This window comes from Scomber scombrus, chromosome 22, assembly GCF_963691925.1.
Source record: "Scomber scombrus chromosome 22, fScoSco1.1, whole genome shotgun sequence".
In the NCBI taxonomy this organism is placed as follows: domain Eukaryota; kingdom Metazoa; phylum Chordata; class Actinopteri; order Scombriformes; family Scombridae; genus Scomber; species Scomber scombrus.
The window spans coordinates 11,496,526-11,522,510 of record NC_084991.1 but is presented as its reverse complement, the minus strand read 5'-3'; the positions used below and the strand labels follow the sequence as shown (position 1 = coordinate 11,522,510).

The following is a 25,985-nucleotide window of genomic DNA, read 5'->3' as shown; positions in this document are numbered from 1 at the left end:
CTTTCATAAAGATTCACATGTAAGGACAAATCAGAGGCAGTGAATGCTCAGTGCTGAGAGAATATCTGATCGCTGTCTGCAGCGTCCTTTCTCAGGCTGAGTGGGGATTGTGTTGAATGACTTGCTGGAGCACAGATGATGTCTCAATAGTCTGATTTCCTCTGTAAACAGTAACAACATTACATCAGCGCCATAAAGGGAGAAAGGCAGAAAAATGGCATCACATTATATTCTATCATGGGTTCCCATTTCATTTAACTTAAACATCAAATGAATATTATCAGACAATCTTGTTTATGTTGAAAAAATCTATCACCAAAGGGAGATTTTCTCACCATTTTGCAGGGAGGTCAAAGGTCAGCGTCAGCAGTATTTGAGGCTTGGTCTAGGATTCAACATATTACCAAAAGATGGTGAATGTTAACCAACACAGGGGTCTAAAGCCATGACTAACTAGTTTGCAATGTCAAAGGGTTGATAAAGGATTCAATAAAGAATTGGTGACCCAAGGAGGGACTCTCCACAGGTTTACTTGATATGAGCTGCGTCAAGAGAATAAAACAGGCTTTTGTGTCGACAGCCATCAGAGCTCAACCCTAACCTAGTCCCCCTGTTGTGAGGAGAAGCTTTTGAGTCACAATCCTAGATCCTCTTTTTAAGTACAAGAGAGGTCATTTACTATAAATTTACAAGGATGTGGTCAGCATACACTAAATGATAGTAAATCACTCACATGCGTATAAGCGGTGTCTTGAAATGAATATATTGTTAAAGTGTTGTCCACTAACCTGGATTATTAGAAATGGACAGTTTTCAAAAGGTCTGATTGGTGCGGCAGGTCTGGTGGTGGAAAAAGTGGTTAGATCCTTTACTTTCCTGCTCAAGTATTATCAGCGAAATATACTTACGGTGAAGTATGAGAAGTAAAAGTATTCATTCTGCAGAAAAAAATATGTTATATTGTTATATATGACACTAAGAGAGCAATACTGATGCATCAATGTAAAAGCAGCATTTTGTGGCTACAGTTTAGTAGTTTAGTCAAGTGGCTCCCAACATAGGGCTCGGCCCCCTCCAAAGCATCAAAAGATGAATATGAGGGGTCATGATTAATAGAGTAGGGAAAAAATTGGCTGTTGAGAAATTGTAGGTATTTTTCAAACATGTGACAATGGTCCCCGAACAATTGTGTCAGGGGTCACAAGGCAAAAAAGCTTATCATATGTCTTTTTATGTAAAGCCTTCATTTGAGAAGTAAACAGTAAATTGTAGCAATTAGACAAATATAGTGGAGAAAAAATATTTACAACAGTTCCCTCTGATGTATGATGAAGAAGTTAGCACAAAATGGACATTCAAGTACAAGTACCTAAAAATGTGCTTAACTAAAGTATTTGAATAATTTCACATTGTTACTTTCATTGTAAATAATTGTAATTCCACATTGTTACCACTGTGCAAGTCACTTTAACTTATATGATAACTGTTTTATCATCTGGATACTAAGTGATGGATCGAAAACATTAAACGTGAGCTGGAGTGAAAATACTGTAACTGTTCAGATTTTGCCTTGGAGGCAGTCAGGGAAACAGTAAAGTTTGGCTTTCTCAATAAACACAGTAACAAGTACAGAAGCATCTGGTTAAATTATAGCACTGAAATGTTTCCAAATATCAATATATAATTGAAGTTCTTTGTGGAAACAAGAAGACATTTTTACTCTTCTCCGGTAAAACAAAAATATCATGTCATACACCAAAAGCTTCTGCAAATCGACAGATGATGAGTTGTTTAGCCAGAAAACATGCACTGCTGACAAGTCAAATAGAGAGAACATTCATCAGAGGTGGGATTTCTCCACAAATTTGAAAGCTGCATCTTCGATTTACAAATAACACAACATCCACTTTCAATCATTTAATAAAAGCTTGGATATAAGACCTTTTTTGTGTTTTTTTTTTTTTTCTTACAGCAAATGTTCAGTTGTTTTGATGAGAAATCAATTTTCTGATCCAACTGCTGTGAGACGCGACATTCACCACGGTTTGGATCAGATGAAACAACAGTGTGCTGGTTTCCGGGGCCTTCTACCGAATCTCACCAAGAATATACTCTTCATCTTCTTTTGCTGAGACACTTTTACAAATATATAGATATAGACTTTTTTAATCTCAAATATTTATATAAATAGAAGTTGATTAAAGATCTGGGCTTTATAACAAAGTGCAAAAAAAGGAAGGGGGAGGGTTTAAAAAAAAAAAAAACTGTTAATACCTCCATAAAACTTTTTAACAGCCATGATAATATACAACTGCTCTGAAATCAACATCCATGTCTTGATTTTAGCTGCAACAAACATAAACCTCCCATTCCTATTACTATAAACAGTAAGTTAGGGGTGGCATTTTCCACAAAAACAAAGATTGTCACTTTGCTCTGTAAATGTACACGTGGAAAAAAAAAAAAATGTTGTCCCCTGAACATAATTCCCACCTAAACCTCATGTTTTAGCCTGTAAACCAACATTTAACTGTACACTGAGCACGTGTGTACGCGCAGTAAAAATAAAGACGAACAAGCTGGCATTACACCCGTTTTCTGTGACCCACCAGATCACGTGACATGAATAGGAGTTCCTGCACTCTTCCCTCTGCAAATGTTTTTCTGATTATTTATTGGCGTGATTTATTTGATCGCTGTCACCAAACATGATGCTCCTTTGTATTTATATAGACAGGGTGACAGAATTTGATGGTTGCGGTTTCAGTGCAGTCTGCCAGTTTTGTCAAGTGTCGACCATGATTTGTAGGTGTGCAGTTGGACACACACACACACACACACACACACACACACACACACACACACACACACTTTTGCCATTGCACAAAATGCTGATGTATGTATGTATGTATATATATATAGGCTGACAGGTTTTGCTTAACTCTCAAAATGTGTCACACTGTTTAAATACAATCAGTGTTTAAAAAAGGCAATCAAAGTAAAGTATGCAATAATGTTTGATGACTATATGTACAGTGGAAATACAGCTGAAATTCCCGTTTAGGTCACAGAATCTGATGGGTCACAGAATAAAGCGTAACACCTGCACATCACTGGATTGATCTACAGTAAGAGCTGATAGACGATCTCACACACTGATGAATAAAGTGTCATCATGGGAAGCACTTGGAAAAGCATAAAACAAATACTACTTACTTTTATGTACAGTTCATTCATCGTTAGTGCGTAGATGCTTTTGAGACAAAAAACAAAACAAAAAACCCCCCAAATAAATCCTTGAAACTTTTCCCACTGAAGCAGTTGGCAAGTACCAGATGGGAGCATCGTTCACAGCTTTACGCTGCCATCAAGCGGGTCAAAATGCTTTCAGTTATTTTAGCAGTACAATTTAAAGTGTTTTGTTTTTTTAACATGTTACATCAGCCACATCAAATAGTAGATGTAGTAAAGTGTTTTTAAAAAGGTATTACATTCATAACTCACCCAGCCAAGAAATCACCTCATATTTCATGACTGACAGTTTTCAGAGCAACTTTCTTCCACCTGTGTGACATCCTCACTTAAATTTAGTCATGTTTTTGCCACTTTGGTCGTTAAGTATAGGGGCTTTAATCATGAACTTTAACCAAGTGCGTAGTTTTTATCTTTGATGCAGACATTTTTTTGCCTATCACTCTTTTATATTTAATAGGAACACTTGCGTACACACACTTATAAAGAGCCTGACTTTGCAAAATGTTACTGAACATGCATTTGCTGCCACAGTGATGCTTAAACCGTCTTTTAATCATCTCAGACTCAACTTCTATTTGTATTATTTTTCATTCAAATCCTAAACGTATGGCTAGATCTCTCACTGTGATATCAGGGCTCACCCGTCTATGTGTCTCTGTGCTGCTCAGGCTGCTGCTGACATGATTTTCATTATGAAATGATGGCCTGCAGTCACAAACAACCCAGTCAATATTCATGTCTTAATGACACATATGCAATTATAACTCTGCTCTTGATCCACTCACAGAAAAGGGGGGAGATGGCATTAAATGGTATATTTCGCCTACTAATTTCAAAGATGAATGTTTGGATTAACTACAGAACATTCTTATGAACTAAGCTCAACTGTTACTGAGACGTTTATTCTTCTATAAAAAGGACCTGATGTCTTAATTTAATTTGCTTTTGGGAGGAATTTTCACCAACAGTAATAAACAGCATGTCTGAACAACGATCACACATTAACACCTGGCAACTCAGCAGAGAACGTACTGTTAGCATTACGTGGAGTTAAAGCAGCTACATTGTTTGACATCAGTTAAAATATTGGTCGGGACAATCCAGCAACACCTTGATATTGGTAGGGCAAGTCCCTGTCATCCATACCAAAATCTACACCCAAAACTCAAAAACACCTCCTGCACTTTTACCTGATGGTGTATGCAGGCATATTTAAATATTAAAAGACATCACAGGCTCACAGGAAAGGGTATTCTGCTTTTACATCACAGTGAACTACTGCTATAGAAGAAGAAATGGTACCAAGTGATCTTAAATAACTGCTGAGAACAAGGTCTTATCCACTGTTATGTGACACTGGATGTTAAACGATGGCTTTTGGAATCCAGCTGAGAAGTAATTGAAAGCATTTTGACCCGGCTCTGATTTTACACAACAGAACAACCGAGTATAAATCAATACACTGGTCTTGGAAGATAAAGGCAGTTTCAAAGTATAACTATAGTTTCAAACATTGAGAGAAGTATGAAAAAGGGTAGAACCACAGTTAAACAGGAATGTGGGGCCCTATATATGAAAATACTCACCGGGGCTTGGTTTCACAAAATCGACATTTTGTCCATTAGCTTGTGTCAGATACACAGTGTGCGAGCAGTGTGTTCAGCTGTACCTGAAACACTGATACAGAAACATGAGATTTTGGACCATCTTATCCACATTTGAAAGGAGTAGGGCAAGATATAAAAATGATTCAATCTTGACAGTTTTTAGGCTCACTGCATGGCCTCCCTGGATATATAAATCATATTTTTACATTGTCATATGTATATTAAATATCTTCATATACTGAGACTGATTGAAAGGGATAAAATAGGTTTTTGGTCTTTTCTCATTATTCTGATCAGGCCCAGACCTTCAGTGATGAGGGGAACCTCCACCCTCCTGGTGTAAAGATAAAACAATACTGCATAATGACAATATAAGATGTGACGTAGACTATGTTGTCTGTAAAATGTTGACTTTCATTATTGTCTGCAGCAGGAAACACTTCAAAAAACGAAACAGGCACGATACAATGGTTTGACCACAAAAACCCCCACATTCAACCACCCGTTATCACATGACTGAAATGCTTACGTCATGAGATGACAAATGACAATGCTGTCATCACATGACTTCACTTGGCTTCGTCCCAATTTCATGCTAAATACTAATTCTAAGCAGTGTATTCACATTGGAGAAGTGAAAAAAATTGGGTAAGAAAAAAGTCAGCTTGCGTACTAAAAAATGTTTTGGTAGTGAAATAGAGGAGGTGGTGGTGACACAGCTGCAGAAAGATGCAGAGACTTTGGATTAAATCTTTGGATAAAACACTGCTTTCTTTTTGTGAAGTTTAAGTTTATTGGCATCTGTGTATTGTATCAATTCCTCTTAGAATAATGTTGATTTCTTGTATGCCAACAGCAAAAAAACTGTATACCATCATGATTAACATATTAAGGAATACAGCAAACAGCATGTAAGAGGTGGTGAAAAGCGAGTGGGTGTATTTTGAGGTCAGTTTTTTTTTTAAATTTGTCAGACAAAATGATTAGCTGGAATGAACTGAATAAAATATTTCTTTTAGAATCGCCCACTAGCTGTTGTTATGTGGAATAATCAAAATGACTGTGAGTATTAATTTCAAAATGTGCTAATGAACAAATTCTTGAAGGTTTTGAGAAACCAGGCCAATCTCAACACTATTAAACCCAGACCAAGATAGCAGGGAAAAACACTCCCTCTTTAGCTCATATTTAGTAAAAGGGGACAATTATTAATAAATACAAAAATAATAACAGATATGTACATTTTGTTCAACAATAGGAACTATCATAATACTTTCAACATTTCTTCAAAATGCCATAGAAATTCAGTTTTTTGCTCAAAAAGTCTCTCAAACCTCAATGGTTAATTAGAAAAAAAACAAAAAAACATTTAAGAATGATAAATTATTATACAAAAACACATCCAACACCGTAGTAATAATTCCATTTTGGATACAAGTCCTGACACACAGACAAGAGTTTGTGTTTCTTGCAACATTTAAACCAGAACGCAGAATATTTTTAAACTTCAACTAAAAAAACAAAAACCCCAGTTTTTTCCTATATTGAAATAAAATGCATTGACCGGCGTCGTTGGTAAAAACAGAAGTTTCTTTTTTCCCTTGTGCGGACAGGTCCTTATGTGGCACTGCTGGAAACTGCTCTGGAGTCAGCGGAGACGGGAGCAAGGGAGAGGGCGAGGGCAGTAAGTGCACTTTGAACACAGGCATGCTGGGGTACACACAAAGGGATGGATGGGTTAAAATATAAACAGGGATCTCGACAAGAGTTGTTTGATATAAAAAGTGGTAGAGAAAGAGTGAGAGGAAACAAAGAGAGAGGAGGAGGTGGAAAAAGCTGGATAAAACCCAACTAAAGCTGCTGTTGCTGTCTCTTCCATAACTGAGGAAGAGAAAAAGCTCAAATCAAGAGAAAGACAGAGATAGGGGTGGTCTGAGTCCTACAGTAGTCGTGTCAGTAGGTCCCTCAACCATCTAACTTCCAAAAACCATCACAGACTTTATTCCTTCTCAGCGGATCGGAAATAAACTCCAACTGTTAAAAATAAGCCTCCCCGAAATTGTACTGTGGTGGTATTTTTAACAATGCTGTGAAAACTTTGCAAACTTGAGGCACATTCCCTTTTCAAGAGGAGAAGATTTTGGATTCCACTGTCTTGTTCTGAAAGACACCATGACCGCAACCGTGACCCGCAGCAGATTTCCATCAAAACCATCCGTTAATCAGGGCTGGAGAGCGTAAGTAACTGCTGGTCCAAATGTGGCCAAAGACTCCAGAGCCCCCCGATGCCTCAGCAGGAACTGTCTGACTGAACTGTCACTGGGTAAATAGGGGTGACATCGCCGAGGTGAAGCAGTCTGATTGGTGCTGTCAGTGGAAGAAGTGGTGAGGTCAAAGGTCACAAACGGTGGTGGCCCGCACAGCTGCCCAACATTCTGTCAGTGATGCAACTTGGCCTGCAGGGAGAGGAAGATGGAGATGGTTTGCTTCACTTTCATTCATGATCACTTTGATGTCTGATGGGTTTTTTTTTTAGTAGTTTCAGAAAAGATAGTTAGCTGACACTTCACTGCTCTGTACATGTTGTACTTATTTCTAGATTTTAACATGAACTGCCTTGACATTTTATTAAAATGTGGGTAAAATTAGACCTATATTTGAAGGTTTCTGTATTGATCTGTCAGAATTCAAAATACACAAGATATAAAGGCAGCAGAGGGGTTGTGAAGCGCATGGTCACTATAATCTATTCCTTGCCTTTATGCCCCATTAGTAAATTAGGCTATTGTTTGCTCTGTCCATCACAAAATGAAAGAAACTAGTGAGCTTTCCTGCATAACCAATCACCTGAGAAGAAAAGTGTGGCGGCATTTCAGACTGAACAGGATGGATGCCAAAAATCATGAATCTTAAATAAAAGTAAAGCTGTTTGGCAACTTAATAAAATGCAACAAATCTTAGAGGTCACCTGTTAGCTTGTCATCCAGGTGAGTTTTAAGATTAGGCTACATGGGTTGCTTTCAAATTCATTTGAATAAATTACTTGCCAGTTCATTCAAACGTGTTTCTTTGTTAAATGACAGCTCTTATTCATATGATTTTTTATATACAGTAGCAGTGATGGATTACTTCATGTTCCAGTGTACTCAGTAACAGAATAGTACAAATGGTTTGCTTTTGTAGTTTCAGCAATATATAGTTCCAAAGACATTTACCCTGAGAAAAGTTCAAATAGTAGTTTGATTAAAAAACATCCACTTAATAGCTTTCCCCAGCACTTTCAAAGACATCTCATTAGTGGATGAAGTGTTCTCGGTTGACATGGAGACGGTTCAGCTATTATCATATGACAAAAACTACTTCATGTGATAACAGTTGGTCTTATGTAGGAGGATAACATGACCTTTGTCTCTGTTTAAGGACCACCAGTTATCGCATTGCCAGAGTTTCATACTTGTCATTCAAAGCCCAAGGAAAAGCTAGTGAGAAGACCTTGAGTTAGGATATCATTGTCTGACTGAAATATCAATTACCAGTACAATAGACGGTACACTGTAGTTAAAGGAACCGTGTTTATGATTTAGTGGACTGCAACTAACTGAACCTACAGTGGCTGTGAGAAAAGCAACGGGCCCTTTCTCTAAAGCCGGTGTTTGGTATGTCCATTAAGGGCTACTGTAGAAATATGGTGGTGCAACATGGTGGGCTCCATGGAAGAGGACCCGCTCCCTATGGAGCCCTAACAAAAACACAACAATTCTTATTTTCAGGTGATTATACACTTATTAAATATTCCACACTGGTCCTTTAACAGCATATAAAAATATCTAGTTATACTCTCAGTTAATTATAAGGTTCGTTTGATGATTTAGAATTGAGCACACAAATCACAAGTACTCGAAAATGAAAACACACAGTCAATATGTAACACCTACCTGTCTCTGAGACTCAGGCGTGGAGGCCAGTATCCCCCCGCTGTCATTCCCTTTCCCGAAGAGGCTCTTCAGCCCGCCTGGCCTGCTCAGCTTGCTGGCCTTGCCTCTGTAAGAGCTGGGGCTCCTCCTCTTCCTCCCCTCTGCTTTTCCTCCATATGCCAGGGGTCCGGAGGGGGGAGCCAGTGGCTGATGGGGATTGGAAGCCAGCTCTTTGTTGGGTGAGTGGGATATACTGGCGGTGCCAAGATCGCGGCTGGAGAGGAAAAGAAGTGCAATATATAAAAACGTTGAACCTTCACTGTACAACAGGATCTATTTGGACTTGATTAAAATCATCACAGCAGATTTTACAGCGCTGTATATTTTAGAAGAAAGCCAAACACCTGTCATCACAGTGTTTGCACTGCAGGCACTCACTGTTTACATAATGCTCTACTTTTAATCAATCATCCTCTGATGTGTTTTGCCTACATTCTTTGTCATGTGTTGAGCTGAGCTTCTGCTGTGCCTTTTGTAGCTCTGGCTACAATCAAAATGTCAATAAAGATAATTTGACTTATATAAACTTTCTACTTGACGCCATTATCTTGAAAACATTCAGCTGATGCTCTTGGATTAGAGTGGCAAGTTATTCTTTCAGGATCTTCTCAAAGATACAATAACGATGAAAGATCCGAGGTCCTCCACCTGAACCCACCTGTTCTGCGAGTTGTGGCTTTGAGAACCGTCAGCTCTAGATAACCAGTCCTCGCCACTGCTCCAAAGCCTGCTTCCCCCGCGCCCGCTTCCCCCACGCCCAAGTCCCTTTTTCCTGGCTGGAGTGGCAGCTGTCCCCCCCGCGCCTTGTAATGTTGGATGATAGCTGCTGCCATTCCTTTTGTGATTATCCACAGTCGGAAACAAGGAGGAAGAAAACGAAAAGGAGGTGGAGGAGGAGGAAGGGTTTTTCTTCTTCTTAGAGCCCACTACAGAGTCTTCTATCTCTTTGGATGGTCGGCTGGCTTTATGCGTGCCGTTACGAGCTTTTCCTGGTGCGGTAGCCGGGGCGAGGGGTTGCTGGGCATCTCGGACGCTGAACACTCCGGCCTTGGATGCAGACTGAGGAAAGTTAGCGGTGTAGGAGAAGGTGCTGGAGGGGGAGGTGAGGACAGGAGAAGTGATGGAGGTGGGAGAGGGAGGGTGGGCTTGTTGTGAAGTGAAGGAGGAGGTACCAGAGGAGGGGAGGGAAAAGAGGCTCTCAGCAGCCAGTGGCACCTTCCTGGAATAAAAACAAGAAGATATTTTCATTCTTTCCAGTTGTAAGGTATTTTTTGGTACTTGTTTCATTTTTAAACGTTGGTTTTTCATTTTTCATGTTCCATCCCAAGACACAAACACATACTCACCTCCACATCTGTGCATTGAGGTGTTTCTCCACCATGCTCTGCAGCGCCAGCCTCATCCTGTCCCACCGCCTGTCGAACACATAGTGGCCCCGTCCCATGAGCCTGCTGCTGAATACACAAAACTGGAGGGAGAAAGAAGGGTGAGAGAGATGTAAGAGTGGAGTCGGAAAGGTATCAAAATGAACAAGTTCAAAGATCTAAAAAACTGAATCCAAGCATCTCAAATATATGCCAATATTACCAAATCAATGCTTCCTTTGAGATTTTAGCAGGAAGCGTGTCTATCCACACCGAGCAGAGTGGGCAGTTCATTTGGAATTTCAGTGGAGTAGTGACAGTAAATATGTATATAATGTAAAATTTAATCAGACAGGAAATTGAATCATAAGTCCTTCCCGTGATCACTTTTTCAGTTTTGACACATATTCTGAACAAAAACATATTTTCCATCCAAAAAATCAGCCCTGTGATTTCAGACAGAAGCTGAAACTGTACAGTGAGGTGATAAATTGTGGCTGAAAGGAGTTTGGCAAGATCGACTTTTTTATGTGCAGAAAGCACAGCAATAAAATATAAACATGGTTGCATCAGCTGTTTATATACAAAATAACTGTCCATCTATTTTAATTTTATCATGAGCATGAAGAAAAGATTTGGCTTATTTTGAATCTCCACTGCTTGCCTGGCAACCCTACTAGCAATGACAAGGCTTCAGGAAGTCAGTGCTCCTGGCACAAAATAGTCTGGCACATAATCTCCCAGAAAACAGCAACTTGTCGTTCTTACACTTCAGTTTTACATGGATTAAACGAACAAAATATTATATGTTAGCAAGTGAGCTTTAGCTGTGTTCTTTTACTTAGCTGTTTCCCTTTCTTCCAGTCTTCATGCTAAGCTAAGCTAAGCATCTTCTGGCTGTAGCTTCAATTTTAAGGATTAGTATAGATCTTCTCGTGTACTTCTTGGCAAGAAAGCAAATAAACTCATTCCCCGCTCATGTTGAACTATTCTGATTCAGAAATCAAACTTACACACAATCTATTTTCTGCATTGAAAACACTCGAAAAGACCTACTGCCAAGGGTGAACAACAACAAACGGCTCCAAATGACATATAAAAATGGCCTCAACTGGTCCTCGAAGGTTATGAACTGCTAAAATGCCTGCAAGTGCAACATTAGTCATACTATTTACCCCTAAAGGCTGTGGGTGGTGACTGGAGTAGTGAAAGCCAGGTCTGTCTGTGTCCTCTGCAGTCTCTGCGTCTCCCTCGTCACTCGAAAGCCGACCACCTTCTCCCGCTGCCGTTACCCAGCTGTGGGGAGACGGTTCTGGGTTTGGGGCTGGGGTTGGGGCTGTGGTAGGCGCTGGTGCTGGAGGCAGAGGACTGGAGGTGGAGGTGGTGGAGCCTGGAACCCTGGTGTGGATGTGTTGAATATAGAAGAGAGTGAAATTGCAGAGATATGAGAATGTGGAGAGTAAGAGAAACCAAAAGTAATGAGAAGAAGAGGAGGAAGGGAGGGAATATAAGAAAAGTTAGTAATACAAATAGGGAATATAAAAATATGGAGACAGAGAGAGGAAGGAGATTGGAAGAGAGAGGAGAGCAAATAAAGATAGTGTGTGAGAAAAAGAAGTGTTAGGAGGAAACAGAAATGTGATGGAGATAAGGGAAAAGAATGGAAGAGGAAACAAATGAAAATGATTGAGACAACGAGGAAAAATAATATAAAGGAAACAGGAAGAAAGTGTGAGAATGACAGAAAACTCATGAACACAAAAGCTTATGTTTTATCTGTGCTCACAGTGCAATCAATGTTTGCCACAGTGGCAAAGCCCCAAATAACTCCCTTCTTCAAACAGAGGATCATCTTTCAAATAGAAAGAGGAAATGAGTTTCTCATTCTTTCTCAAGGGCAGGCTTGCCATCCTTTTACTATTGTGTCTACTTGTGTTTGTCACTCCTGGCATTCTTGTTTACAGCATCCCCTGGTGGGAAAACACATGAACTGACGAGGATTTCCCCATGTGTCTGACTGAGTCCAAAAGAGTTGGCCAATGATAAGAGAAGTCTGCAGAATTCATTTTTAAGTGAGAGTAAAGAAACATTGCTGGAAAATGAATTATAAGTGCATTAATTACTGTGTATAAGGAATGCTACATTATCCTAAATATATAAATAAATGTAAATTGTGATGAATTACATTTTTTTAAGTGTTTAAAAGTACAGATTCAACTCTATAAAGTCAACTTCCATAAAGAAACTGAATACTTAAAATACAATATCAACTGTAGTCTAACAAAGGCACAAGATTTGACTCATAGGTTTTGGTTTAATTTGAAATAATGTGTGTGTGTGTGTGTGTGTGTGTGTGTGTGTGTGTGTGTGTGTGTGTGTGTGTGTGTGTGTGTGTGTGTGTGACTGTCCTACCTGGGTATGTGCGCATTAGCAAGCCGTAACTTCAGTGAGGACAGGGGTCGACCGTTGGGGCAGTGAGGCTTGCTGGGAGACACGGTCTCCTGTGACGTGATGCTCTGGCTGCAGCCTTCTTTCCCTCCCTGCACTCCTTCCCTGTCTTTCTCCTTCGGTCCCTCTTTCTCCTTCGCCCTCCCCTTGTGTTCGGCCAGGAGGATGTCGAAATGTGTCCTTCTACCGGGGACGGCTCGGCGGTGGGCTAAGGAGTGAGTCTGTAGCAGGAAATGACGGGGGGTTAAATTATTGTTAATTGCAAATCTCATTTTTGTCTTTATGTGGGATAATAAGCACTGAGTGTTAAGAGATATTAGGTTATTTCCAGAGAGAGTTTGCTAATGAAAGTATTGATCTGTGAGGAATTCAGAGTGTAGCTAAAACATGCTTCAGCAGGGTTGATGGTTTGCAGCCTCAGAGGCTTAAATCATGGCTCTGTGGTTTCAGCAAAGTTTAATCACTGCACCATGCAGCTGCCCATTTCACACCAGACTAACGCGGGTAAATATTGTCTTCGCATGGTAAGCTTGTCTACCCTTCCAACTACTTTGGAAGGTAACCAGTTGTCAAACATTCGGTTTTCTAATAGTTCTTTAAAAAATGTGAGTCTGAGGCTGCTGCATTACCGGTTTAAACAGGTTAATATGGCCTGTGGTAAGAGTTTCCTGCGCTCATGCAAAGGCTATATTGAGGGTAACAGCCTCTTGAAAGACTTTAAGGCAGGCCCTTAAAGTCTGCGCAACTTACATCGTGATCATACACATATATCCTGACTGCTGAGTATGTGTCACCAACTGAACGGGGCATTTCACTGATTCAGTCTACATGTAATGTTGGAGAGAATGAGGAGTACTAATCAGCCTGTGAAAAAAGTTGTATAATATCTTCTGTGGCTCCGTAGGGAGCTGAGAAAATAATGCTGATGAAGTCACCGTGATGTCACCAGGGTTATCTTGGAGGGCGCTTCGGGGCGACAAATTTATAAACAGATATCCTAAGTTACAAACTGGATGTATGGAGTATGGCGGTATTACGTGAGTATTTACCAGGCACAGAGGACCTAATGGAAGACCAGTTGAATTATGGGAATTGTAGGACCCAGTGTGTTTTTGGAGCTTGACCCTCACTAATGACTAAAATCAGGATATCTCATCATCTGCTACACAGATTCAGACATTCTTTTTCTGCTTTTAAATCTGTCTCTTGTGTGTCCCCAACATTATGCAAGTACAACACTAAATCACTGAAGTTCTCCTGAATCTGAAGCAAAAACAAGGCCAATGCCAGTACTTTGTCTCCAGGTCCTGATATGAGAATCTGCAGCAGATATTCACACTGAAAGAATGTTCAAATGTGAGCTGCTGTTTACTGTTTGACTCCAACTTACCAAGATGTTGAATGATAATAATCTTTCTGAGAAGTTGAATTACATTTTTTACACCCAAAGCAGGACTTAAGAGTAAATGCATGTGCAGCCTGTTAAGAGCTTCTAAACTGAGAACACACTTTACAGTACAGTAACACCGTTTATTTAACATAATATAATTTAAGACGTGCCAGGGGAGTATAATAACTTTTTTTTTTGCCCTCATGAAAGATGTTTCAGGGTAATTTTGGACAATTTTCAGGGCAATTTTTTCAAATTAAGGGAAATACCTTAGTTCTATGTTGCATGACAGACCAATATCTAATGATATATAATAAAAAAAAAAGCGAAGGCAGCAGCCGAATTTACATTTAAAGGGTAAAAACTGGGTTATAATCCTTGTTACAGATTATAACTGTTTGAGTATTTTTACCCATTTAATACATATTTTGTATAAGTATGAACAAAAAATACAAAATTATGTAACAATATCACAGTTCAACATCTCAACAACGTCGCTGATTGTTTGGCATGTTATTTGAAGCACTTTACGGTTAAAATAACATGCACTATGACAGCTTTGGTGTCTTTTTCAGGCACAGGGCAGACCAGGAGAGGGTCAGCGACTGTCCACATTTCTAACCTGCTTTCATTTCCAGCTGATTGTGCTCTTACAAACAATTCATGTTGGTAATGTTACTGTTAGTAGCTGCTGAGGTTGCCTCACAACTTTGCAATGCTTACATGGCGAAAGAGTCGGGGGGGTTGTCCGAGTTGCACTTTGAATACAGAGCAAGATCCATACACACTTTGCAAAATGTATCAAGTCTTTGTTTAACTGTTTATTTTATGAGGTCATTTAAAAGCCCCTTTCATCCCAATTCTAAGGGCACATTTACATTTTATTAGAGGCATTTGCCCTGAGCTCCAGTTCATTTCTGACCTTGAGCTGTGTTGCATTCAAAATAATCACAAAGCAAGTATAAAAACAGCTAAATGTGTTGACAACTGTCTCTATATTTTAGCCTGATACCTTTTGTCATTCATGTTACTGGATGGCAAATGTTGTAAGAAAGTCAGTTGTGAATGTCGTTTTTGTATTAGCTCTTCTGCATGTGGAAAATGACACACATAAAAAGAATAACAATTATATGAAAATTGATAACTGATAATTGATCTAAACCTTAAGATGCTTAAAATTATGTTTTTCATCGGGACAGTATACATTAAGGTTAAATTGTTGTTGTTTTTTTAAATGAAGAGCATCCACTTCTAAAAAAATAAATATATAATTCATTTAAAAAAACACACACAATAGTCTGATACATCCTTAATTGCTTAATAACCAGTTAGAAGTGATTAATAAAGCTCGCTGGATGTAAGGGCAGTAAGATGGACTATTACTGTGGAAAGAAGTGGTGGCCTCATCCGACATCTATAATTACCACATCAAGGCAAGTGTGAGGCCTGTAATGCTTCAGCACTGCTACCCAGCATTAACTGAGAAATGGGCAGGGCAGACATATCACAGAGGCAGACACTCAGAACCGTGGCTGTAGTCCTACAATAGTGATGTTACTGCACCTTCAATTATTATTACTCTCATGAACAAACAAAGCTGATTTCCTGGTCGGACGGTTTTACAGAGGAAGCAGGAAGAAGAGTCATGACACAAGCAGGAAACTATTATTGTCTCGCAAGAAACTACACACAGGTTGGCCGATTGTGTCTTCTTCTTCTTCTTTTGCGAGTGTGTGTGTGTGTGCGATGGTGTATTTGTGTGTGTTACCTTGCAGGTGAGAGACCGCGTGCATGGTCGTTTCGTCTCTGGGTCCTGGACTCCACAGTGCTTGTTAGGATCAAACACTCTCCCTGTAAAACATGGACAAACACAAGTTTTGTACTGAAAGACTATCATTTGGTAATTTCTTCCTTCCCTCTTTCAGTATCAAATCACATGTGACAGGAGTGGGAGCCTTACAATGCCACAAGCACATTAATTTGTCTCCTTTTGAGGCAGCTGTTCACTCACTGACATTTGTCTCTTTGCATGCTGCTTTGTTATTTCAGTCATTCAGTTGTGGTCTAACACTACCTCAGTGAAATAGTGCTGTTCTGCGTGACATTATTGGTAACGCTTCCAGTTTCAAACGGATAAAATTGTGCAGATCTCTCACGCTGTGACAAATCACTCCCAACAGGAAATACTGGCAACCTGGCAGGAGTAGGGATTGACAGCCCAGAAAACTCTATCCTGCTTTAATGAGTCCAACCTGAAGAGAAAATATACTTGCTGATGAAAGATAACCATTCATTTTAAAGACAGTGTCGCTGGGTAGCCAAGGTTAGAAAGCCTCTTTGAATGGTAAAAACGTTATACGTGACAAATCGACTCAGGTGTTACAAGTATCAAACTAAAAAATAACATTCTTTAAGACTCTAAAAACTTATTTTCTCAATCAGTTTCCTATTATGAGTAAAAGGATCCGACATTGGATCCAATATTTTCTGCAAAAGTTGGGAGAGATTTGGCTATTTCACTGGGGAGATTTGTGGATTTCTTTTTGTTTGTGTTCTCTTCTCACTAGTTTAAAAGAGTGTGGGGCTCAGTTGGGAGAAGGTGATGTTGAATACTTCCAGGCACCAATCAGGATTCAGCAAAATTTGAATGAGAATCTGATTACAGCTGATTGTTTGGTGACTGTACATCAAATGTGATCACACCACATCCACGCAATCTAAATGAAAACTTCAATATGTGCACCAGACCTGAATTTAAAACATGTGTGATTGTTCTTGTTGCTTGGCATAATGGAGTCATTTGTAAAGCTGTACCTATTGAAATACAGTAATACAAAATGCTTGCATTCTCTACAATGCTGAATCATAGAGGCCTTTCAAGCCAAACTTTGACTTATGACTTTTCTATGCTGACACCAACAGCAATAGCAAAAGCACCACTCAGAAACACAGAGAGACCTCCGTTGCTCCAAACAAACTAGACAGCCAACAACAACCTTTATTCAGCAGGTTATCTTAGACAGTGTTATTGTCAAAGGGCTGTAATCTAGTGCTGGCCTCGGCTATAATCCCTGTAATCTTTTTCAGGTTTGCAGTGTGAGACAGCTTCGATGGATGCCGACAGACAGACACACTCAGATGCACAACGGCAACAGACACGCACTTTGACATAAACAAACTCGTGTGCTCAAACGCAAAAGTTCACACCATAGTGAAACAGGAAGTTAGGAGAGGTAGAGACGAGGCGGCGTGAATGCAGACTGAAGACAGAGGGAAACAAAACAACGCAGAAAAAACACAAGTGCAAGATGAGTGAATAAATGAGATGATGATGAAGAGAGAGAGAGAGAGAGAGAGAGAGAAAACCGGAGACAGGAGCGTGGGGAGAGAGAAAAAAAAAAATTAGGACAGAGGGTGAGTGTTGTGAGAGAGAGAAACAAGGAGGTCGAGGTAGGAGGTGGAGAGTGAGAGGGTGAAGAAATGTAGAGGCACAGGAGGTGGTGAAAATCTCTTTAAAAGACAAGCAGCTTTTTGGCAACAGGAGCTCCTGAATTAGAGGTTGTCAATCAGAGGTTTTTCAGCGCAGCAAGACGCAACACAAACACAGAAGAAGAAGAGCAAAATGAAAAGTGGAAGGACAGTAAAGATAGAAGATAGAGACATGACACCAACAGCCAGACACTGAAGCATCCATCACAAATATTTTCCCCCTAACTCTCTTACTTAAAGATTTGGTTAACTTGTGTGCCTCAATGTTAATTTAAAAAGGAAAAAAAATAGTTGAGTGTTTGAAAGTTAAGAGTGCGAAAGAAGAGCTGGAGAAAACAACAGAGTGAGTGTGAGAGAGAGTGAATGCCATTAAAAACTATAGGGAGGAGTCACTCCCTTTCCAAAACACACAGTCTAACCCCACCGCTGTCCTGTCTGCAGCCAAACATTCAGCCTGGAGGCTCTCCAAAGGATACTGAGATAAGACATAGTGAGCATGTGAGCTTGTGAGAGTGGGTGCATGCATTAACATAGGAATTCTTATGTAAAGCCTAAGTGAGTTATTTAAAAGAGCAAAGACAGAAATATTTAACTCTTAAAGCAGAAGAGTTTTAGTTGAATAAAAGTTATATTGCCAGTTTCGATCCCAAACCGACTCCAGCTGGATCAGGACAGAAAATGGACATCTCTTTTATGACTTACCTGAGAGTCTTCTGTGCGACCTGGAGGAAGCTTTAGTTCCATTTTGCTGCTTCTTCTCCAAAGGCGACGACGACGATGACGATGATGACGGCAGAGTTCCAGACCGCTGAGAGGGCGAAGGCGACGGGGAGGGTTTCCGGTCCAGCGGGGAGGGAGAAGGTGTAGACGACGGCCGTCTGTCCAGCGGAGAACGCGCCAGACTGGGCCGCCCGTCCAGTGAGGATGGAGACGCGGTGGAGCGCGGTGTGGACGGCCCGCTGGTGCCTCGACCATTCATTAGCTTTTCGCTGGAGCGCTGGGAGCCCGGGGGAGTGAGGGATGGGTGTTTGATGGGGGAGGTAGAAGGGGAGGGGGAGGAGGAGGAGGAGGAGGAGGAGGAGGTGAGGCGGATGTGTGATGCGGAATCCGCTTGGCTGAGGCAGGGCATCTTCTCCAGGCTTACGACTGGAAGTGATACGCTGGAGAGATGAAGGAAGAGAGGATTTTAGTGTTAAAACACTCCGACAACTCCTTAAATGCTGTGCTGCTTTTAATAATCATTTAAACAGGAAAAAAAAATAAGAATAATATGTGCCCACCATGTCTTGTTCCGCGCCCCCTTTGGTGGATAGACAGCAAGTGGTGCCTTGCTGAACCGGGAGTGGGGGTAGTCTTTAGGGACCCTGAAGGCTAGTGTGTCCCCAGGACTGGGAGCCACAGCAGGGGCCACTGCGGGTGTCTTGGGCTTCATGGGCACCAGAGGGCTCCTAGAGGGGACAGGGGAGCCGTGGCGCTTCTCTGAAATACAGACAAAAACAGAGTGTCATATCTGAATGCAATACTTATATGTAAACTTAAACAGCTGCAAAGGACACACTGAGAAACAAACACACACACTCATTTAATCAAGACACACCCCAACTGTCAAGATCATGCACTGCTAGAGGGTACGTTTTGGATCTGGGTATGTTTTTGGAACTCATTTGCATCCGATTAGCACCTCGTACTGAGTGTGATGCAATATTTACAACTACTTGTTTTTTCCCCCTCTGCTTAGGTGCCAGATGGAGGTGTTGTAGCGCAAGAGAGAGCAAATCTGTGCCAGAACGTTTTCACAAAAAAACAAAGTAAGCATTTACACACCAATTAAGTGTACTTTTCTCTAATTAGCAACTTCCCCAACACCATCTGAGGTGTCCTTGTCTAATAAACTCCACCAATCTTTCCAAGGAGGGTTGAATTGAGGGCGACTGGACTTGGTTGAAGATAACTGAAGACATTTTGCCTCTCACCCAAGTCCTCACCCTACCCTCCTTGGATAACCATGACCTGGATGGCCCGAGAATCTCCACCGATCTGCTACTATGCGCAGTTTAAACAAGAGCCAACAATTATAAATACCTTTTGAACCAGATCTGATCAGAGCACACAAGTGAACGGATGCTGAGACACAGAAGAAGTGAAACGTACACAAGCGAGTCAATTACGAGGCTGTGGGGAGAAAAGAGGAGAGGAGAGGAGCTCACACTTACGGTTCTTGCTATGCATGTCTTTGTGGGAGCAAAGTGGGGAGGGAATGTGGGGGGGTGGGGGTTGTGGTCCAGGACTGTCTGTCTCTCTCTGTCTGTCTCACAGGGAAACTACACCCCGGCTACCTGAATGAAAACAGAGGGTTGAACACGTCATAAACACAGAAAAACGAGGTGGGGAAAAACACTTGTGCAAGAGTGCACACAAATCATGCTTAACACTTTATTTATAATTACGCTCATGGTTGAAAACCAACTATGTGGCTCTTTTCTTCTAATCTAGCAGCCGCAAGATCTAGCTAGATTTAACTGATAGATAAAGTGGTGAGAAGAAGCTGTTAATTTTGAATTTCCTGCCTGCTGATAACAGGCAAATCCTGTACAGCGAGGTGCAAAGAAATGGTAAAAGCTCAGGTAGAATATATAAGACTGTTAATTAAAAAGTCATTAAAAAACATTTCAATTTCAATTCAGATCTACAACCTGACACTGAAAATGTACTTTGAAAACAAATCAAATGCAGCTACATATGAGTGTGCAGATAATTGAGTCATGTCATTATTATTCACCTTGAAAACATATGTACAAATATTGTTGTTCATGACTATATATGTGCATGAAGGCTCATTCATTGACAGACAAACTTTGCATAAAAAATACACACACTTCTGCATATAACTACATATATTATGCCTAGAATCAAACAGATTAACTACTGACCAAGTAGCACTGATGTCCTGCTAAGCCAATAAGCAGCATAAGGGTGTGTAAGTGTGTGTGTGTATGTTATGTTGTACAACCTGTTAATGAGTGTAGTAGTAGGCTACTAACAGCAGTATGTTGGAACAACAGGGCTGAGCAGACAGACTGACCGGCACGGCGTGTTTGCACTGAGTGCATGAGTTCACATGAAAGTGTGCTGCAGGTGACTGGAGGAGAGTTTGTGTACAATGTGTGTATGTCAGAGATTAGCTGATGCATGCATGTCTAACAGGTGTGTGTGTGTGTGTGTGTGTGTGTGTGTGTGTGTGTGTGTGTGTGTGTGTGTGTGTGTGTGTGTGTGTGTGTGTGTGTGTGTGTGTGTTACCACATTGAGAACGTATATACTGTGAGTGGATGGGTGTTTTTGTATCTGTATGACTGTCTCTGTGTGTGCAATACATCTATCGAAGAATACTAAGAGAAGAGCATAATTTGAGTATGTGAGCGTATATATATATATATATATATGTGTGTGTGTGTGTGTGTGTGTGTGCGTGAGTGTGTGTGTGTAGCAGGTGTGTAAATAGGCCACTGGAAGTGGAGAAGTAGGGAGGCAGCTGTATTCAGAGTATCAGGATCAAAGTCCAAAGCCACATTTGCAGGTATGCAGCTACAATGGTCGCAATTTCACACATTAAATCAAACATTATTTAACACAGTTTCACACATCAGACACACCCTTTTTCCATCAACTCAACTCTACAGCTCAATGAAGCAGCACAGTAGAAAAATGCCTGTGTGTACTTTCCTGTATGTGCGTGAATTCAGCCTTTTATTATTTTGCCAGTGAGGAATATGGTAATTAATAAATCTAAAGAAATATGATTTCAGATATGCTCTTGTGGTTAAAGGACTGAGCCAAACACATCATGTACTTGTGATTCTGGGTCCAAAGTCAACCTCTCTTGCATGATTTGATTTCTTTGTTTTATTTGGATTCCTATTACTGTTTCTTTTTTATCCAGCACAAAAGCAGTTTAAAAAAAAGAGAAGATATTCCCAGAAGACCACTATTTAAGGAAGACTGTGTTCCTGCATAATGACAAAATATAAAAGTTCAGGTATTGATAAGGTAAGAACAGTTTGTTCAGAACGACTTTCTATGGAAAGGAGTTACTTTTCCCCTCAAACAGACACAGATAAGTTGTGTTGTTGAACAGAACTCATTCAGTGAGTAAAGAGCCAGTTGGGAGCTCACCATACTGATTTACAACACATGGACGGCTGCCCAGGCAAGGTCACTAAGCCACTCAACCACAAGGGCACCCTTGCTACTACACTCTCCTGACTGCTTATCGTTATGGCAATGCTGACAGCCCAGCTGGCTGCTGATTGGCTGCTGGCTCATCCTGTGTGTGGACTATTCGCATGAGGAGGAAGCAGAGGCTCTCGGAGCTCAGCTGGGTTTGTTTACATCGTGAGAGCAGCAGGGGAGAGAGGAAGAGAGAGAAACAGATATGAGAAAATTATGAGAAACGTGTATGAAAACTCAGTCAACTGTGTAACAAGTGGTAGTGGGAAAACAACAGTACAAGCAGTGGAGCATTTTAGTGGTACTATTAAAAATACTTTGGGGAAGATTTGCATTTAAGAGACTATGTAATATCTGTTCTGGGTTTGGTATTACTGCTATTAAGTGCATAGGCTTCAAGATTTTACAAGAAACAGCTTCACAAGTCATGATACATTCAATGTGCAATCAATAAGGCAGGATTTAAGAATTTGAACAGTAAAAATCGCTTTTGTGTTTTTTAAGCAAAAAAAAAACAACAACAAAAAAACTGGTCCTAGCTTTTCAATTGTGAGTATTGCTGGTTTTCATAGTCTTCCCTGTTTGCAAAATAAATAAAATTCATATTCAGACTGCATCAATTTGACTTCTTGAAAAATGTGAAAAGCATTTTGCACCATTTTCTCAAGATTTTTTAACAAAGTCGAGAAAATAATCAACTCAGTCAATCAATTGGTAATGAAAACTATCTTTACTTGCAGACTCCATGGATAAATGGGAGCTTTCCTGGATTGGTGAATTTTTGTGTTAAATTCTTACAAATCTTTAGTCAAACTATTAGATTTTTAAGTGATACATCTCAAAAAAGGGTTGAGTTATCATAGTAGGAATGAGCAGAGTCTCTATGGGATCTTGTTTGGATCCATTTAAACACTATAAAGTCCTGCTTTGTTCTCAGTCGCTGGCTCATTAATTGGACATTCCTTATATTATTTTCCCCCTTTATGTATGCTACATGTCATGTCTTCTGATCAACATTTGATTGTGATATAAGGTAAAAAAAAATACTTTGGTGCAATGCTAGTTACTTTGCCATTCTACAACTAATACAAACTAATACTACCAAAAACTAGCTCTGATGTGCAGTAGAAGCTGGCATTTTAATTGGCCCCTTGCCTCAGCTAATGGTTGAGACACAGCCAAGCCGCAATAACAATAACACAACAGCGGAACGAGCAACACCACCAGCAAACCAAACTGAGCAGAACTTCTGCGGTTAAGGGCAAAACTTTCCAACAACAGCTAAACATCACGTGAAATGAACAACACACGTACTTACACAACAAAACTCAGACACGGAGGCACCGAGCGGCTCCAAACACTCACAAGTTGCTGTGGGGAGCGAGATGAAACTGAAAGGAAGCTCAGGGTGTCTTTTCGATCTGCCTCGCAGCTCAATTAATCCGCCGTTACAGAGAAACGCTGGAGGTCGAGTAGAGAGAGAAAGAGAGGCAGACGCTGCCACCAACAAGCAAAACCGCGATCCTTTCATCATGCACTCGTCTCGCTCGCACACAGCAGGCCACCAGCTGAGAGGGGTTAGCAGAGACAGACTGAGTGGAGAGATAGAGAGAGGAAATTGGAGCAAATGACGAAATATCTGAACGTGGGGCAGAGTGATGATTTATCCAAACACACAGCTCCAAAAGCGATAGCTTTACCACAATTTGTCCAGTGTCACAAAAAGTGTACATCTTCATTGGTAAACTGTTACCATGACATCCTAGTCTGTCCATAATACGCTTTGAGGTTCACTCCCAAGCAATAAAAAGTATTTCCTTGCACATTTCCTCCTTACAGGCTGACTGGATGGAGCATGATACCAACACTGCCAAGGTGAGGGATTTATTTGGCATCCCACTGGGCCAACTTATGCTAAGAGTATACACGCTTCCCCTTACTCAGATTTATATAAACAAGTCCACTAAATGGGACAAGTCTGAAACATTTTTTGAACAATATTAAATATCTACTCATAGCTTCAAGTTAGGATCACCCTCTTCTTCACACACAGCCACAGTGAGCAGCAAATTGGGCACATATAACTAGAAACTACTGACCCCCTGAGGCAGATAACCCCCCTCTCACTCCTCCTCCTCTGTATGTGTATCTGTGCGAGTTTGTGCACGCATGCATTTCTGTGTATGCGAAGCCTCACTGCAGATTCGATGCACAGGTCAACCATGAAAGCAGATTCGTGACGGATACACACACACTTACACCCAACTGCCATTGCAATGAATAAAAACGCTATAAAAAAGGGTCACAGCATCTAATGTAAAAATCCCCAGTGGGGAAAAGTGGCACTATACTTGCGAGGATACTTCAGTGACATGACGGAAATGTGCAACAATGGGAGGAAATGCATAAATCATCATAAGAATATCTTGGCAGGGCCGGTTCCTAGAGGCAATCCACTCAGCGGAGGTCAGGGGGAGTTTCAATCATGTCATGACACAGAGTGGTAGTGAATTTAATGCTTCGAATTTAAGAATGAATCAACTATAGTAAAAAGACATTATGACTACTTGGTCACTGCACTAAAACGTTTAAAACCTTTATAAATACACAAATATATGACGAAACACAACTTTCCTAAAAGTCAGCATGCAACACTTTATAATTATCATATTGCAGCCTGAGGATTGTTTTGTTTGCACAGGGAGCTCCCATTACTACTGGCTATATTTGTGTGCATGCGCATGTTTGAGACCTGTTGTTACCCTGACTGTGTGCGTGTCAGTTAGCAGAAATACTGCCAACAGGAGAGGAGGGGGTAGGGGGGGTGGGGGACAAAACAACAGCGGCTGCCAGGAGCCTGTGAGTGTGTGTGTGTGTGTGTGTGTGTGTGTGTGTGTCTCACAATACCACTGACCTCTTTCTGCTGAGAAACAGAAAGTGAGAATGTGTGTGTATGCAAACTCTGCTTGCCTCCTTCTCTCAGGGAGAAGTGTGTGTGTGTTTGTGTGCGTTTTCATTAAAGCATGACCCCCCCCCCCCCCCCAAGCTGGTGCACGTGCCGCCAACAGAAGGAAGCAGCAGCAGCAGCAGCTCACGGGCAGATGCGAGCGCGCTCAGTGGAGCCACAATCAAGCACAAACAAGAGGTAGACGGACAGGGTGGAGGGCCAATGAGAGCCAGGATAACAGCGCAACCGTTTAAACAACAAACACTCTTAAAGATGAAAGCCTCCTACATATTTTCCTCCTCCTCCTTCCTTTCTCAAAGTTCAATTTTAACACTTTGGTGATAACCACTGATGAGCGCCTGAGCAACATGTCAACTAGGTCAATAAAGTTTGTAGCTGAAGATTACAATCTCCATGACAACAACTATCACAATGTATAAAAAAAAAACAGCATATAAGTAAAGTGTATAAAGCATAAACAGCTGTGTGTATCATATGTATATTTGTCCATTAAAGCATGTTTGAAGACTTGTCTACAATATATTTTTCAAAACAATTCAACATACAAAAATCTGCAGCATCAGCTTGTAAAATATTCTTTTTGTTCTCTTTTAGCTCAGGAGCACAAGAGCTCCAATTTTCAAAGCTGTGTTGCATTATCCCGAGAGAAGCGATGACTATTTTCATAATTGGCTTTGTTCATATACTTTTGTCTCGGATAAAGAGGCTTTTGCACAATGCCACATCTGGTTGAATATTCTAAATTATTTAGTTTTCCCGCTATTATCAACTGAGTATTTTTAGGCAGAAATGTGCAATGTTGTTTACACTGAGCAGGGAAAAAAAAGTGTCCCGCAGAGATAAATAGTAATCTTTTGTTTTGATATGAATAGATATGAGAGTGTTTGTGTGTGTGTGTGTGTGTGTGTGTGTGTGTGTGTGAGTGTGTGTGTGTGTGTGTGAGAGACATCACTGCATGACAACTGGTGATTCTCTGAGGTCTGTGTGTGTCTACATGTATTTCATTGAAGTGTATGATTTAACCCTTGTTGTTGTGTTTGACTCCGCGTGTGCGTCTCTTACCATGGTGTGTGAGGAAGCCCTGAGGAGTGACCACCTGATTGCAGACATGGCAGACAACAAGAGAAAATTCCTCCAGCACTGGAAACTGGCTGTGGACGAGCATCTCTGAAACAGAAGAGTAAAGACCACAATTTATCTCCAGAAGAAGCAAGCACAATCATCATCGGAGTCGAATACTGTAAGTCATTGAATGGCATGTTGGTC

The 25,985-nt window shown here is 40.7% G+C and overlaps 1 protein-coding gene across 2 annotated transcripts in view; it reads right to left on the bottom strand.

The window, feature by feature from the left end:
* Positions 1-1,904: 1,904 nt before the first annotated feature.
* The window catches only part of atxn7l1 (ataxin 7-like 1), a 33,034-nt gene continuing 8,953 nt past the window's right edge, over positions 1,905-25,985 (bottom strand). Inside the window, exons 1-11 of one of the 2 annotated variants that reach the window (XM_062443343.1) lie at positions 25,782-25,877; positions 19,741-19,863; positions 18,808-19,006; positions 18,230-18,687; positions 15,807-15,889; positions 12,613-12,869; positions 11,376-11,598; positions 10,183-10,304; positions 9,495-10,055; positions 8,798-9,050; positions 1,905-7,318 (exon numbers count right to left, since the gene is read on the bottom strand). In XM_062443343.1, coding sequence (XP_062299327.1) covers positions 7,301-7,318; positions 8,798-9,050; positions 9,495-10,055; positions 10,183-10,304; positions 11,376-11,598; positions 12,613-12,869; positions 15,807-15,889; positions 18,230-18,687; positions 18,808-19,006; positions 19,741-19,756 — 2,190 coding nt within the window. In that variant the 5' untranslated portion in view covers positions 19,757-19,863; positions 25,782-25,877 and the 3' untranslated portion in view covers positions 1,905-7,300. Of the gene's footprint in view, positions 7,319-8,797; positions 9,051-9,494; positions 10,056-10,182; positions 10,305-11,375; positions 11,599-12,612; positions 12,870-15,806; positions 15,890-18,229; positions 18,688-18,807; positions 19,007-19,740; positions 19,864-25,781; positions 25,887-25,985 lie in introns of those variants that run through there. The other variant, XM_062443344.1, reaches the window with a different exon arrangement.